Source organism: Oryctolagus cuniculus, chromosome 6 (genome assembly GCF_051225735.1).
Source record: "Oryctolagus cuniculus isolate XC-2025 breed Fujian yellow rabbit chromosome 6, ASM5122573v1, whole genome shotgun sequence".
NCBI lineage: Eukaryota > Metazoa > Chordata > Mammalia > Lagomorpha > Leporidae > Oryctolagus > Oryctolagus cuniculus.
The window spans coordinates 106,718,893-106,735,652 of record NC_142872.1 but is presented as its reverse complement, the minus strand read 5'-3'; the positions used below and the strand labels follow the sequence as shown (position 1 = coordinate 106,735,652).

General features: G+C 46.3%; 1 protein-coding gene across 2 annotated transcripts in view; it reads left to right on the top strand.

Moving 5' to 3' along the window:
• The window catches only part of ZNF704 (zinc finger protein 704), a 247,423-nt gene that overhangs the window by 213,419 nt on the left and 17,244 nt on the right, over window positions 1-16,760 (top strand). For both annotated transcript variants that reach the window (XM_002710562.6, XM_051844571.3), the window contains exons 6-8: window positions 530-797; window positions 4,136-4,240; window positions 14,119-14,216. In XM_002710562.6, coding sequence (XP_002710608.5) covers window positions 530-797; window positions 4,136-4,240; window positions 14,119-14,216 — 471 coding nt within the window. The remainder of the gene's footprint in view (window positions 1-529; window positions 798-4,135; window positions 4,241-14,118; window positions 14,217-16,760) is intronic.

The following is a 16,760-nucleotide window of genomic DNA, read 5'->3' as shown; positions in this document are numbered from 1 at the left end:
CTGGTTGAGTGAACCAGTTCCTTTAGCAGGTTGTCTTAGTCCATTTTCTGGACTGGGCCATGTGCAATGGATGGAAGTTTATCTGACTCATGACTCTGGGGTGTGAAAACCCAAGAGCGTGGTGAGGGCTCCTCTGGCTGCAGCCTAACGTAGTGGAAGGCATCGCATGGCTCCCATGGGTGAGACACAGCAAGCTGCGAGCCCAGGTCTCTCTTCCTCTTAGAATCCCGCCAAAGCCATCAGGGGAGTCCCACCCTCACCTCATCCTTAACCGCTTCCCAACAGCCCCTCCTCCACGTGCCATTCACAGACAACTTTGGGGATTACTATTCAGGGGATATATTCAACCCAAAGCAGAGGTCAAGGCAGCTTCCCTGGAAGTGCACACTTGAGTGGAGTATTGCACGGTGAGCCAGAGTGGAATGCTCGGACAAGAGCGAGGACAAGTACTGCAGACAGAAGCAGCAGTGTGTGCAAGACCAGGGAACAGGCGCGCTGGGTGTCACTGTTTTGCTCTCTTTTGCTGTAGGCGTGTGGGGGACTCCGACTACAGTGATGGCGAAGAGGACTTCTACTACACCGAGATCAAGCTCAACACGGACTCCGTGGCAGATGGACTGAGCAGCCTGGCCCCGGTTTCGCCCTCCCAGTCTCTGGCTTCACCTCCCACTTTCCCCATCCCAGAGTCAAGCCGAACAGAAACTCCTTGTGCCAAAACAGACGCTAAACTGATGACACCCTTGAGCCGCTCAGCTCCCACCACCCTCTACCTCGTGCACACCGACCACGCTTACCAGGTGATTCGCGCCCTGCACCAGCACAACAGCCACTTTGACCCTCACCAAAGGCAGCAGTGATCTGGCCCAGGAGCGAGAGCTAAGTCAGTGGAAATGCAGCCTCACACCCTGCAGCCCAGTAGCTGACGCTGCTTTCTTCTGCCTCGTTTCAAAGCCAGGATCTCACCCAGGTGGACCCTAAGGATTATTCTTGAACTCCCCAGTGCTGACTGAAGATCCCATGCCTTAGAGCTTATTAGAATTAAAATCGTTACTATTTTTTTTTTTTTTTGACAAGTGGAGTGGACAGTGAGAGAGACAGAGAGAAAGGTCTTCCTTTTCCGTTGGTTCACCCTCCAATGGCCGCCGCGGCCGTTGCGCTGTGGCCAGCGCGCTGTGGCCAGCGCACCGCGCTGATCCAAAGCCAGGAGCCAGGTGCTTCTCCTGGTCTCCCATGCGGGTGCAGGGCCCAAGGACTTGGGCCATCCTCCACTGCCTTCCCGGGCCATAGCAGAGAGCTGGCCTGGAAGAGGGGCAACCGGGACAGAATCTGGTGCTCCAACCAGGACTAGAACCCGATGTGCCGCACCGCAAGCGGAGGATTAGCCTAGTGAGCCGCGGCGCTGGCCAAAATCATTACTATTGTAAAGCCTGACACGTGGCATAAGTAGCTATTAATTAAAAAAACCAAGAAGGTGAGCATTGGACACAGTGACACCCTGCACCCCAGATCTGGGATGGACCTCATGCCCTGTCTTCTACCTGGGTAATTAACCTCTCAGATTTGAATAGTGGCTTTCCATGCTCCCCAAATCAATCATGTCAGCATGAAATGGAAATTCTTGGGGCCCTCCCCTCCCCAGACCTTCTGGCTCAGAATCTGGGGGGTAGAACCCAGCAGTGTGTGTTATAACAGATCCCCCAGGGTCTTGTGATTCAGGCCAAAATCCAGTGAGATCTTAGTCCTGCAAATGCTTAAAGCTCCATTCCCCCCCAGAAACATTACCAACCCTTTAAAATGTTCATTTGTTTTTGATCAAATTTCAACACATTCAAATTTCAAGAAACCATTTTGCTCATAGTTCTTAATTGCCTTATTCAACTTAGAAAAACTGAAATCTAAAGAGGAAGAATTTAGCGACCTGTTCAGCAGACTTAGACTAGAAAGGAATGGAACTGATGATTAAATGGATAGATTCAGTCAGTTTCCCTCCTGACTTGTGTTGTGTCTGTCAAAAAAGAATCACTTAATTCATTTTCTTATTTGTTAGTACTGCTTTCGGGTTGGAAATGGTGGACTTGGAACCAGAAGGACAAAAAGTACATGATCTCATTCATACATGGAGCAGAAGGAAAAGCTGATGATCTGGAAGTGGAGAGTAGAAGTGTCGTTACTAGAAGCCAGAGAGGGAATGGGAGACAGGGGGTGGGGAAAGGGCGAGTAACAGGTACTAATTTCCAGCTAAGAGCAAGTTTTAGATGAGAAGTTTTTATATGCTCCAGATAAGAAGTTTTAGGGTCCTTCTGGGATAGTAGGGTGACTATAGATAATGTATTGTTTTAGATAAGAAGTATAGTTTCTTTTTTTAGAGAAAAGTTTTGGGACTCAGCACAGTGGAGTGACTATGGATAATGATTCTGTACTTGATAATTCTCTTTTTTTTTTTTTTTTTTTTTGACAGGCAGAGTGGACAGTGAGAGAGAGAGACAGAGAGAAAGGTCTTCCTTTGCCGTTGGTTCACCCTCCAATGGCCGCCGCGGCCGGCGCGCTGCGGCCGGCACACCGCGCTGATCCGATGGCAGGAGCCAGGAGCCAGGTGCTTTTCCTGGTCTCCCATGCGGGTGCAGGGCCCAAGCACCTGGGCCATCCTCCACTGCACTCCCTGGCCACAGCAGAGGGCTGGCCTGGAAGAGGGGCAACCGGGACAGAATCCGGCGCCCCTACCGGGACTAGAACCCCGTGTGCCGGCGCCGCTAGGTGGAGGATTAGCCTAGTGAGCCGCGGCGCCGGCTGATAATTCTCTTTAAAAAAAAAAAAGCCTAGAAGCTACAATTTGGGATATTTTCACCATAAAGAAATGTTCAGTGTTTCAGAAGGAGATGTAATTGCCCTGGTTGGTGACTACGCAGTGTGTACATACACAGAAACATCACACGGTGCACTGTAAATCTGTACAATTTTTATGTACCAGTAAAAATAAGGAAGCGTGGCCTGACCAACTTAGTTAACTCATCTGGTTCATTTATGTGGTGAAAGAATTACAGCACACCCCAGGTCATCTGGAAAGTCCTTTCCAAAGACTGTGTTCCTGTTATTGGGACTTTTCTGTTACTAGATACTGTAATCAGCATAGCAAATGTTATAAACCATGGCAGTAGAGAAAACTCATCCCAGTCTCAATGGCCTGAGAGCCCTTGATCGAGTTTTTGTACAGTGTGTCCTTCCAGACTTTGTGCTAAGTGTGTATACGTATTTGAAGGAGCATGTGGCAGTACTGTTTTTATTATGCTTTGGCTTTTCCATTTAATACATTATGAACATTCTCACATGCCAGTGAGTCTTCTTTAACAACAGCATTTTTGTGGCTCTGTGGGAATATCATGATTTCTTTATATTCCCTATTACTGGACATTTGTTTTTTTATGCACACACACACACACGGACATATGGTTCTGAAATGGACATCCTTGTATTCATTTCCGTGGAATGAATTCCAAGAGAGAAGTAGCTAATATTCAAAATGCTAAGAACTTTGATATATTTCCCATATTACCCTTGCTAAATGTACCAATGAGCACACCCACCATCACTGTATAAAAGTATGTATTTCTCAACTTGTTAGTAAGGAATTCTGTCTCACAAGGGTCCTAAAACAAATACATGAGACTCTTTCAAAAATTCATGGGAAGATGGAGCTAAAAGATAAGTGTACTTTGGTGCAAAAAAAATTTTGAAATTCATGCAGTTTTTTCATAATATGTGTTTTTATGAATTTTTTGGAGACCACTTGTATGCATGGATTTAAAGTTTTTTTGCAGCAGAACGTACATATCTAATTCCATTTTCTATGAGCTTTTTAACATACCTTCTTGTGTCTGTATAGTAAAATTTTGTTTCAGAATTCAACAATCAAAAAAAATCCCTTTATAACTTAGATTACCCAAGTAATCTAAGAAAAGTAATCTAATAGAAAGCTTAGTTGTGCCTACTCCCTTTGACCCTAACAATCTCCTCCTATTAGATAATTAGTCTAAATTACTAATACAGCTGGGACCATTCCTGAGCATGTTCTTTGAGAGCTTAAGGCTCTCAGAAAAAATTCTGTCATAACAAGCTTCTCTGTTTTCTGTTTTAACAGGCCACACCCCCAGTGACCATCCCAGGGTCGGCCAAGTTCACCCCCAACGGCAGCAGCTTCAGCATTTCTTGGCAGTCTCCACCAGTCACTTTCACAGGCATTCCAGTAAGTAGGAAAACCCAACAGCCAGAATCTGGTAACAGCCATTCGGGAATCTAGAGAACTCAGAAACACATGAGGAAAAAGCAAAAGTCCAAATGCTAGAAGTACCGTACGAGGGGACTTCAAATATTGTCAAAAATAGAATTAAAAGATAAGTTTAGTGCAAAAAAAGATTTGAAATGCATGCATAGTTTTTTCATAAATATGCATTTTCCATGAACTTTTTGAAGACCCCTTATAGTTCATCAGTGATATGTATATACTTATCAACAAATTATCTCATAGTCCAGACAAGCCCAACTTCTCTATGAAGAGGTGTTTGAACTAGAATTTGAGAAAATTAGGAGAGTTTCTGCTGTGGATAAATAACTTGCTGGAAATATGTTGACTGTTTGCATTGGAGTATATTCATGTTTCTGAAACACTGTAAAATAAATAGTGGAATTCAGACCTTGCATGATAAAGATGGTGTTTATCACTCTAAGTAACTTAGAATGTTTAGGACTTTGAAATTATTGTTTTGTATGTCTGTCATTCTGAGGTTTAAATAAAACTGAAATCATGTTTTTCCTTTCAAACCTCAATCATCCATGCTGACGAGTGCCGATACGTACGGTCAAATTTAAGTGGTATGTTGGAGTTGATTTGACATATTAAATGATTGTTGACTGATAAAGCATCATGAATTAACTTGATTCCTAACCATTCATTTTTAAAATATATTGGATCTTTTCTAGCTTATCGCAGAATACTCGCGGCTGTGCACACTGTGGACCCTCACGGTGGCGTATAGCTCTGATAAGGCTCAGAGAGTGGCTTATGATAACAGATATTAACCTTATTTTCCCTTCTCCAGCCCTCTCCCCAAGGACCTCACAGAAGCTTTTTATTGTCAACCACTGGCAACTCCCAGAGGTTTCCAGCAAAGCCTAAAGCCTCCCGTGGAGGCGATAAAAAATGAAAGTGGCTGAATGAATTATGCTGTGCTATGACAATGAATATTTATTAAATTCCACAGAGGGATAGCCGGCAATAAAAAGCATCTTGCTGGCAGCAATTTGAGAAATGGTGGCTTCTAGAAAATACTCCTGCAATATGACTTTTAAACAATACCATGGATCTGGGGTAATTATGAAACTTTCGCTGCATAGTGCTACTGCTGACAGGTCGGAAGAGTGGCCTTGTTAGTAAACAGTAGAACAGCGTGGACATGTAGGTATTAGTTTTGCATCTGTAAGAACATTGATCCACTGACGTGGGTGTCAGAGGTTAATAATCTGTCCTCTTGGGAACCTTTTTCTTTGGTGACACAAAAAGACTCAGAGTGACTCTTGATATTCACATTTGAGACAGCCTTTCTGTGTTAACTTAGAATGGCAGCTACAATTACAGGATTACAGAGATGTGCCCTCGGAAGCCTGTTAATTCCTACCTTTGAGTGGGGAAGAATTTTCAAGAGCATACACCATATTGTTTATCTGATGCAAAAACAATTTATAGTGAAGAGAGGAAAGCCCAAGTCAGACCTGTTCTCAGGGGTGGGCGTTTGGTGCATTAATGAAGATAATGCTTGGGACACCTCCGTCACATATCTGAGTGCTTCTAGGTTCAAGTCCCAGCCCCGCGTCTCACGCAGCCACCTGCAGATGCACACCCTGCAAGGCAGAGAATGATGGGTCGAGCTCTTGGGTCCCTGCCACTCACACAGGAGACCCAGTGTAGAGTTTCAGGCTCCTGGCTTTGGCACGGTCCAGCCCCGGATATTGCCAGCATTTGGGTAGTGAGCCAGCAAATAGAATATCTTTCTCTCTCCTCTCCCCCCAACCCCACCTTTCAAATAAATAAATAATTTTTTAGAATTTCTTCTCAAATTACCCCTGTGACCAACCAAACTGGAAAGTTTTTCCTCTTTGCCTTCTTAAGTGACCCTCTGCTGCTGACGAGTGGTGTAGAGCAATCCCTCTGGGTGGGGTTTTTTTTTTTTTTTTTTAGGATTTATTTATTTATTTGAAAGCGTTAAAACAGAGAGGAGAGGCAGAGAGAGAGAGGTCTTCCATCTGATGGTTCACTCCCCAGTTGGCCGCCACAGCCGGTGCTGCACTAATCCAAAGCCAGGAGCTTCTTCCGGGTCTCCCACACGGGTGCAGGGGCCCAAGCACTTGGCCCATCTTCCACTGCTTTCCAGGCCATAGCAGAGAGCTGGATGGGAAATGGAGCAGCCGGATCTCAAACCAGCGGCCCTATGGGATGCCAGCACTTCAGGCCAGGGCATTAACCCACTGCGCCGCAGTGCCCGCCCCCCTCTGGGTGGTTTTATACCCAGCTGCCTACCCTCCACGATTCCAATGTGTCATACCCAGCCAGGATACCTTATGTCTTTTCTAACAATGAAATGTTAGACTTCTTCTCAGCTGTGGCTTCTGTGTATGTCTACCCTCTCCTCAATGCCCTGGATTTATTTATTTATTTATTTATTTTGCCTACTTTTTTTTTCACTGTGCGCTGCTTACTACGGGTGTTCCAGACAGCAGTTTTGATGGAAAGCATATGGAGTGGCTAGGTTACCCAGCTATTTTTAAGATTTTACTTATTTATTTGAGAGGTAGAGTTACAGACAGAAAGAGGGAGAGACAGACAGAAAGGTCTTCCACTCGCTGGTTCACTCTCGAAATGGCTGCAGCGGCCAGAGCTGAGCCAATCTGAAGCCAGGAGCCAGGAGCTTCTTCCAGGTCTCCCACACTGGTTCAGGAGCCCAAAGACCTAGGCCATATTCTTCTGCTTTCCTGGGCTATAGCAGGGAGCTGGATCAGAAGAACAGCTGAGACATGAACCAGGGCCCCTTTGGGATGCCAGTGCCACAGGGAGAGGCTTAGCCTACTACGCCACAGTGCCGGCCCCCTTAATTAATTTATTTCAATGTATCTGGTTGTATGATCTTCTTCAGCCAAGACTTTAGGCTATTTCAGCAGTCAAGTTATTCTGATATAAAAATAAAGATAAGCATGGAGAGTGGTGTTTTTTTTTTTTTTTTTTTTTTTGGACAGGCAGAGTGGACAGTGAGAGAGAGACAGAGAGAAAGGTCTTCCTTTGCCGTTGGTTCACCCTCCAATGGCCGCCGCAGCAAGCGCTCTGTGGCTGGCGCATCGCGCTGATCCGAAACTAGGAGCCAGGTGCTTCTCCTGGTCTCCCATGGGGTGCAGGGCCCAAGTACTTGAGCCATCCTCCACTGCACTCCCAGACCACAGCAGAGAGCTGGCCTGGAAGAGGGGCAACCGGGACAGAATCCAACACCCCGACCGGGACTAGAACCCGGTGTGCTGGCACCGCTAGGCGGAGGATTAGCCTAGTGAGCCACGGCGCTGGCCGGAGAGTGGTATTTTCAAAGGCTTTTGTTTTACTCGGGAAAGATAAGAACATTACACTAAGAATGTTCTTTCCGATCCTTGCTTTGTTGCACTATTGGTGGAGAAGCTGTCATCACGGTCTACCACAGGTGCAGGGCTGTCGCATGCCCTCTGACTGGGTGCAGGCAGTGTCCCTGAACTCTGCAGGAGTTGCTTGTCCCAGCCCCCAGAAGACAGGGAGCCCAGCGGAGACTAAGACCACGTCAGTTCCTGCCTTCTAAATTGGTCTAACAGGGTTTTGGGATGGAAGCTCTAAATTCTAGTGAATTAGTATGAATGACACCTTCAGCTATGTCCAAACTAGAGAGAGTTTCCATGTAATAAAATACTTTGTACCCCGAAACAGCTGTCCTGAGGTTATCAGTCCTCTTTCTTCAGGATTTGTGTTTGTCCCACGTGTTTGAGCCCTCGCACTGACGAGCAGAAGCTTTTGTACACTTCCTAGAGAGCAGAAAAGTCTCCTTCAGAAAATCCCACGGTTGGCAGGCTTTTATTTATTCATCCGCCTCTGCTAGATTTCCTGAACATTGGGCCTTAACAAGTTCCCTGGGTGAGACCCCTGTCCGGAGGGAAGGTACCTGGGAGAGCTGATCTGCATTTTTACAGATGTGACTGGAGGTTCAGTGTTTGCTAGCCTAAGGCGGTGTGGCGCATGGTAGAGAGGAGACCGTCATTAATTACAGCTTTCCTCTACCTGTTTTCCCCTAATGGCCTCGCCTTTTCTTCTAATTACCACCACTGCTTTCTCTGTCTTTTCCTGACGAAACCCAGGCAGGAGCTCTTGGCCTCCTTATCACTCAGCTCAGGCTGCTCTAACAAAATACCGTAGACGGGGTGCCTTCCACAACCGCAGTGTGTTTCCTCACGGTGGTAGAAGGTAGAATTCCAAGGTCAGGGGTTGGCCAGTTCAGTTTCTGGGGAAAGCTGTCCTCCTGGTGTGTAGATGGCCACCTCCTCGCTGTGTCTTCCTGCAGCCTTTCCTCTGTGGGTGCTCCAGAGAGGGAGGGAGACAGGTGGCACGCACGTGCCTGCCCTCTAACCTCTCTCAGGGCCCCACCCCATGACCTTATTGAACCTCAGTTGCTTCTTTAAAGGCTGTATCCCAAGTACAGCTACACTGGGAGTTCAAGTGCCAGCCTGTGACTGTAGGAGATACAAGCGCTTAGTCTCCAACAGCACCAAGCAAACATATAGGTTCGCTCTTCAGCCTGCAGTGCAAGGGAGCTTGCAGGGGGCTTCAGGCTGTGGCAGACTCTCCAAACATGATATAGCAGTGCGTAACCGTGAGGTGCTTAGCTGGCTTGGTTTTTGATGTTTGTTTTTTTTTTTTTTTTTTTTAATACCCAAAGAAGGTATGTGGCCTCAACAACTTGCTTAACTTCTCCATTTACCCATCTATACAGTGGAAATTATGGGGATACTTTTATCATAGGGTCATTGTGAAGATTAAATTAAACACAGAAGGTGCTTAACGTCTTCATCAATTGCTGCTACCTGTGTCTCTGGGATGCTGAGCAGGCCACTTCCTTACCTACAGGATGCAGATACTATTATTTATTTTGCAGATTTACTGTGAGGATTAAAAGAGATAATAATCTAGTATCCTGCCTTTCACATTTGCAAGCTCTGAATAAATATTAATTCCCAAACCAAGTCATTCTTGGTTTCCCCACCCTTGTCCCCAGCTAAAATTAGAAACTATAATACATTTGTGAAATTTTCATACTGTTTTCCACAGTGGCTGCCCTAACTTACATACCTACCAACAGGGTGTTAAGGGTTTTCAGGGGGACAGCACTGTGGCATAGTGGGTAAAGCTGCTGTCTGCAGTGCTGGCATCCCATATGGGCGCTGATTTGAGTCGTGGCTGTTCCACTTCTGATCCAGCTCTCTGCTGTGGTCTGGGAAAGCAGTAGAAGATGGCCCAAGTCCTTGGGCCCCTGCACCAGTGTAGGAGACCAGGAAGAAGCTCCCGGCTCCTGGCTTCAGATCGGCACAGCTCTGGCCATTGCAGCCATCTGGGAAGTGAACCAGCAGCTGGAAGACTTTTCTCTCTGCCTCTGCCTCTTTGTAACTCTGACTTTCAAATAAATAAGTAAATCTTGGCCGGCGCCGTGGCTCAATAGGCTAATCCTCCACCTTGCGGCGCCGGCACACCGGGTTCTAGTCCCGGTCGGGGCGCCGGATTCTGTCCCGGTTGCCCCTCTTCCAGGCCAGCTCTCTGCTATGGCCAGGGAGTGCAGTGGAGGATGGCCCAGGTGCTTGGGCCCTGCACCCCATGGGAGACCAGGAAAAGCACCTGGATCCTGGCTCCTGCCATCGGATCAGCGCGGTGCGCCGGCTGCAGCGGCGGCCATTGGAGGGTGAACCAACGGCAAAGGAAGACCTTTCTCTCTCTGTCTCTCTCTCTCACTGTCCACTCTGCCTGTCAAAAATAAAAAAATTAAAAAAAAAATAAAGCTTTAGTAAGTAAATCTTAAAAAAAAAAAAAAAAAGAAAGAAAGAAAGAAAAGAGAAGAAACAGCCTAAGATTCTTCAAAAAAAAAAAAAAAGTTTTCCTTGTCCACATCCTCAACATCATTTTTTTTTTTTTTTGTCATTTTGATTATAGCCATTCTGACTGGGATGAAATTTTATCTCGTAGTTTTGATTTGCATTTCCCTGATAACCAGTGATATCAAGCAGTTTTTCATACAATTTGTTGGCCGTTGTATGTCTTCTCTGAAGAAATGTCTATTCAAATCATTTCCCCAATTTTTTCATCAGAGTATTTTTTTTCTGTCAAGTTGCTTGAATTCTTTATATATCATGGACATTAACAGCACAGTAGGGTAACTGTGGTCTCCAATAATCATAATATTTCAGAATAACCAGACGAGTCAGAGGTTCCCAACACGTGTAAATGACTGCTGTATTAGGAGATAGATTTGCTAATCACCCTGATTGTATCATCACATATTGTATACTGGTGTCAAATTGTTATAATAAATCCCATATATGTACAAATATGTCAGTAAAAATAAATTTTAAAAGGAGGCTAAAACATAATGTTGTCTTGCTGTTAAAAATCTCAAGAAAAGGCCAGCGCCGCGGCTCACTAGGCTAATCCTCCGCCTAGCGGCGCCGGCACACTGGGTTCTAGTCCCGGTTGCCCCTCTTCCAGGCCAGCTCTCTGCTGTGGACAGGGAGTGCAGTGGAGGATGGCCCAGGTGCTTGGGCCCTGCACCCCATGGGAGACCAGGAAAAGCACCTGGATCCTGGCTCCTGCCATCGGATCAGCGCGGTGCGCCGGCCGCAGCACGCCAGCCGCGGCGGCCACTGGAGGGTGAACCAACGGCAAAGGAAGACCTTTCTCTCTGTCTCTCTCTCTCACTGTCCACTCTGCCTGTCAAAAAATAAAAAATAAATAAATAAAAAATCTCAAGAAAAGCAGGTAAGTTAGGTCGTATTGAGTCTCCCACATAATGAAGCCATATAACGGAAGTGGGAAGTGGGTCTCATCTGTTGCATGCCATGTCGTGCCCAGCAAAAAGCCAAGTCTGGCGTGGAATGAGAGGGGGCTGCATACACGTGCATGGGCTGAACTCTGCAACGTTCAGAACGTTGTTAGAAGGAACAAAGACTGTAGAGAGGGGTCCTTCCTGTAGGAAGCCCATCTTCCTTACAGTGTGCTCCTGGAACTTTCAAAAACCTGTTCCTCACGCCCCCTCAACCCGACCTCTGCATTGCTGTTTGCCTCTCAGTAACTAGCATCAGAACCTGGGCACCGTCCTAGACCTCTCTTGGACCCCCATCCCATCCATGGCAGATCCTAAGCTCTTGCCTTTGAAGAACAGGAATCCAGCCCTTCCCACTGCCACTGTCTCCCCGATGTAAACCACCAGAATACTTTTTGCCTGAAACACAGCAAAAATCTCTCAACTAATCTTTCAGGCTCCTCTCCTGGCAGTCTTCTATCCATTCCCCAGGCACCAAAACGATCAAGCATTAATCATCTGTTTCACTTCCTTGGTATTCTCCAGTGGCTTCTCGTTGCACTTAAATTAACACTCCACCCCTTATCCCAGCAGAAGCAGAAGCTGGGTGCACCGTCTCCTCCCTCCCTCCTGTGGCCCGGCCCCTCTGGGACGCTGCACACTGAGTCCGCTGGCATTGCCGAGTGCACTGTAGACAGAAGGCTACTGTCCCAGGAGGCCTTCTCTTACCCTCCTAAATAAGCAAATAATGAGATGTTCTCTCTTTTGGTTAGACTTCAGCCTGTGACCCTGTCCAATTTTCTTTACATCACCAAAGTAATCTTGTTTGTTTTGTGCTTATTGTCTGTCCTGGCTAGAATGTAAGCTCCATTAGGGCAGACTTTGCTTTGTTCCTTGTTGTAGCTTCAGAATCTACAGCAGTGCCTAGTGCATCCAAAGTCCTTGATAAATATTTGTTGAATAAAGAGCTCTGAAAATCTCATGTCAGCCTGTGTCAAAAGGCTTGTAGTATCTTTGCAAAATCTAGAACTTTCCACATTAACCCTGAATAATGAAAGTAGTTGCAGTCATGCCAACTAAACTTCTCTAGGTCTCCAACTAAATGAGGCAGTGTTCCTGGAATTCTGCAAATTCCACGGCAATGTCTAAATGTTTATTTAATTTTTTTAAAGATTGACTTATTTATTTGAAAGGCAGTTACAGAGAGGCAGAGGCAGAGAGAGATCTTCCATCTGCTAGTTCACTCCCCAAATGGCCATGATGGCCAGAGCTGAGCCAACCTGAAGCGAGGAGCCAGGAGCTTCTTCTAGGTCTCCCATGTGGGTGCAGTGACCCAAGCACCTGAGCCATCTTCTTCTATTGCTTACTGGGGATGTAGCAGGGACTTGGATGGGAAGTGGAGCAGTGGGGTCTTGAACCGGCGCCTATATGGGATGTCGGCACTGTAGGCAACAGCGGCTTTACCTGCACACCACAGCACCAGCCCCTAAATTTTAATTTTTGCTAGCCTGATCATTTGAAATAATTCTTATGAGCATATTCTAGATCATCCCCAGTGGCCGTGGACACCTGAAGTGTTTATTCACTCCCTCTAGTTTGCTATTGTGCATCCTGTACAAAATCAAGTCCATCATGGGCTACAGGCTGGGGGCACCCTGCTTCTGGAAGGACCTACATGTCTGTGCACATAAAATGCATACACTGGATTTCAAAGCTCTCATTTTTAAAAAAAATAATTATGTTACTCACTTCTGCTGGCTTCCAGTCCACCTAAAAATAGCAAAAAAGTCCAGAGTAATTCAGACTGATGACAACAAAGGTGTAAATGTTAGCTTTTTAGCTACCTGTATAATTTTTTAAGTGAAGGTCTGGGAAAACTCATTGGTGTACATTCCTTGATCTTTAAAGAAAAGAGAAAGCCCTAGTACCTGTACTAAACATATGCCTTAGGAATGCTCCCGTGGTATTTCTGTGACCACATCAGCTTCTGGGTGATTCTGTTTATAAATTTATTTATTGAATGTTTCCTCTTCAGTAAATGGCAATACTGTTTACTTGAAACATCATTTTTTTTTTTTTTGCTGTAAAAATCAGATTTTTTTTTAGCTGTTTGAGAGTCACAGGGGCTGGGAAAATATTCTTGTGAGAGCAGGCGATTCAGAGGGATTCCCTGACTAATCTGAGGCAGTCGAAGGTACCAAGACCCCTCTTTACTACTAGAAGGCAGAAGTATTGGAGCTACACACATACTCTGCCATCGGAGAGTGCAGTATACAGCCCTGGCTCTGCCATTGCACCTTGTGTGCCTTGGATTCCTTATCTGGAAAATGGGAACAGTAGTTGTATTTATCCCATGTGGTAACTACAAAAAATAAAGCTGATGTTGGCATGCCTGGCACACAGCGAGTACTCTGGAAGCACTACGTGGATGGCGTATGTTCTTGGTTTTCTCAGACTGTTGGCCTCTTGGCCTTTTTCGCTGTTGGCGCCCAGAGTCTGTCATGGGGGTGTCTTAGACAAGAATCCCTGTGTGTAGTGGCTGCGAATGATCTGATAGAGCAGACAGAAGGCCTAGGCGCGTATCCTGTCATTGTCACTGACTGTGATCTTCGATAAATCTCTTGCCTCTCTAAATATTTTTCATCTTTTAAAAGGGGATTCATGAGGCTTGCCGTACTCAACAGGGTTCATGAAAACTGAATAAAATAGATGGGAATATTCTTTAAGGCTTAAATATTGTAAGAATACATTATTTTGGGTAACTTGTCATGCATCAATATGACATCATGGAGATTTTGTCAGTATTAATTGTTGGCTTTTTCTGCCTGAGGATGCATTTAGAATCTGCCATTGCCCCCATCCGTTCTGACACATAGTCTCTGTGAAGCATTTCACCTCTGTGTCTTGTGGTCCAGGATTATTGCCCACGTGGCAAAGGCTAAATAAATGCATGGAAAGAAGAACCCGCTCCATCAACTTGGTTTTCCGTGTATTTTACCAGGTGTCGCCAACACATCCTCATCCGGCGGGCACAGGAGAGCAGAGACAACATGCCCACACGGTGCTGTCCTCCCCACCCAGAGGGACAGTCAGCCTAAGGTAGGACGGAAATGCCTTACATCTCACCTCAAGGGAATCAACTGAAGAACCCCAAAGATAAATCAGATTTGACCATCTGTAAAATTTCTCCACAGTCAATAAACACACCCTTTCTTTTATTCTCATGGGAGTTTTTTTGCAGCCATTAACTATTTTTTTAAAGATTTATTTTTATTTATTTGAAAGACAGTTACAGAGAGAGGTAGAGACAGAGAGAGAGAGGTCTTCCATCTGCTGGTTCACTCTCCAGATGGCCGCAACGGCCGGAACTGCACCCATCTGAATCCAGGAGCTTCTTCCGGGTCTCCCACGTGGGTGCAGGGGCCCGAGGACTTGGGTCATCTTCTACTGCTATCCCAGGCCATAGCAGAGAGCTGGATCAGAAGAGGAGCAGCCAGGACTGGAACCGGCACCCATGTGGGATGCCGGCACTGAAGGCCAGGGCTTTAACCTGCTGCGCCACAGCGCAAGCCCCAGCCATTTACTATGGATGGAGATTTTATTTGAGATGGGTGGGTAATGACTTACAATGAGTTTTCTTGCAAGGTAGATAAGGGTGATTATGGTGTCAATGGAAAACCATGTTGCAGTGACCTCTATATTAAATGAGCCAACAAAATACAGCTTTTAGTGCAGATCAAGGAAGACCTCCCACCCCAGAGTTCACTAACTAGAACTGAAGAAATTGGAAACATGGGACAGCAGTTTTGAAAGTATGTATTTTGAAACTTGAGAGAGGACAGTCATTGTGGTACAGCACTTAAGTCATCACTTGGAACACCTGCGCTCCATATTAGAGTGTCTGGTTCAGGTCTGGGCTACTCCACTCCTAATCCAACTTCCTGCTGTTCCAGTCCTGGGAAACAGCAGGTGATGGCTCAAGTAGCTGAGTCCCTGCCACCCACCTGTGTGGGAGACTGGATGGAGTTCTAGGTTCCTGGCTTTGACCTAGCCCAGCCCTGTTTTTTTGCAGGCATTTGGAAGATGGAAGATCAATCTCTCTGTCACTCTGTCTTTAAACTCAATCAAAATAAGTAAAACTTTAAAAATACAACTTGAAAGAGCAGTGTTGCTCTCTGCTGGCATTTCTTGGGTTTATACATTTAATTCAGTTTTAAAAAGAGGGCCAAATGGACCTGTCCACGGATGAACAAATACAAGCTTATGGGTTGTAATAGCAAATTGTAGGCCGGCGTTGCAGCTCACTAGGCTAATCCTCCGCCTGCGGCGCCGGCACACCGGGTTCTAGTCCCGGTTGCCCCTCTTCCAGCCCAGCTCTCTGCTGTGGCCCGGGAGGGCAGTGGAGGATGGCCCAAGTGCTCGGGCCCTGCACGCCATGGGAGACCAGGAGAAGCACCTGACTCCTGGCTTTGAATCAGCACAGCGCGCCAGCCGCAGCGCACTGGCCGTAGCAGCCTTTGGGGGGGGGGGGGGTTAACCAACAGAAAGGAAGACCTTTCTCTCTCTCTCTCTCTCTCTCTCTCTCTCACTGTCTAAATATGTCTGCCAAAAAAAAAAAAAATAGAAAATTGTAACAACTAGGTGCAGGGGCTATGAAAAATTCCAGCACCTACAAGGGTGCTGGACTTCAAAACTTCATGGAAAATGGAATTAAAGAATAAGTTTATATTGGTGCGCAGTCGGCGTTGTGGTATAGTGGGTAAAGCCACCACCTGTGACACCAGCATCCCATGTCGGCACCATTTTGAGTTCTGGCTGATCCACTTCTGAGCCAGCTCCCTGCTGATGCTCCTGAGAAAGCAGTGGAAAATGGCCCAAGTGGTTGGGGGCCCGCACCTGTGTGGGAGACATGAATGAAGCTCCTGGCCCCTAGCTTTGGCCTGGCCCCGCCATGGCCATCGTGGCCATTACAAGAGTGAGCCAGCAGATGGAAGATTCTCTCCCTGTCTCTGTAGCTCTGCTTTTCAAATAAATAAATACATCTTTTTTAAAAAAGTTTATTTTGAATCAAAAATTTTTGAATAGTAGGCATTTGGCCTAGCAGTTAGGACACCAATGTCCCATGTCAGGGTACCTGAGTCCAGCTTCCACCTAGTGTGGACTCTAAGAAGCAATGGTGATGACTCAAATAATTGAATTCCTGCCACCCATGTGAGAGACCTGGTGGAGTTCCAGCTCCTGGTTTTGGCCCTGGCCTGGCCCTGACCACTGCAAGCATTTGGGGAGTGAACCTGCAAGTAGGAAACCTCTCTCTCCTTCGCTTTCTCTGCTCTCAAATAATAAAATTTTTAAAAGATTGGTTTTATTTACTTGAAAGGCAGAGTTATTTGGGAGGTGGAAAGGGAAAGAAAGAGAGATCTTCAGTCTACTAGTTAACTCTCCAGATGGCCATAATGGCCAGAGCTGGGCCAAGTGGAAGCCAGGAGCCAGGAGCTTCATCTGGGTCTCCCATATGGATGCAGGGGCCCAGGACTTGGGCCATCTGCTGCTGCTTTCCTAGCCCATTAGCAACGAGCTGGATCAGAAGCAGAGCAGCCAGAACTTGAACCAGCACCCATAAGGGATGCTGGCATCCCAATAGTT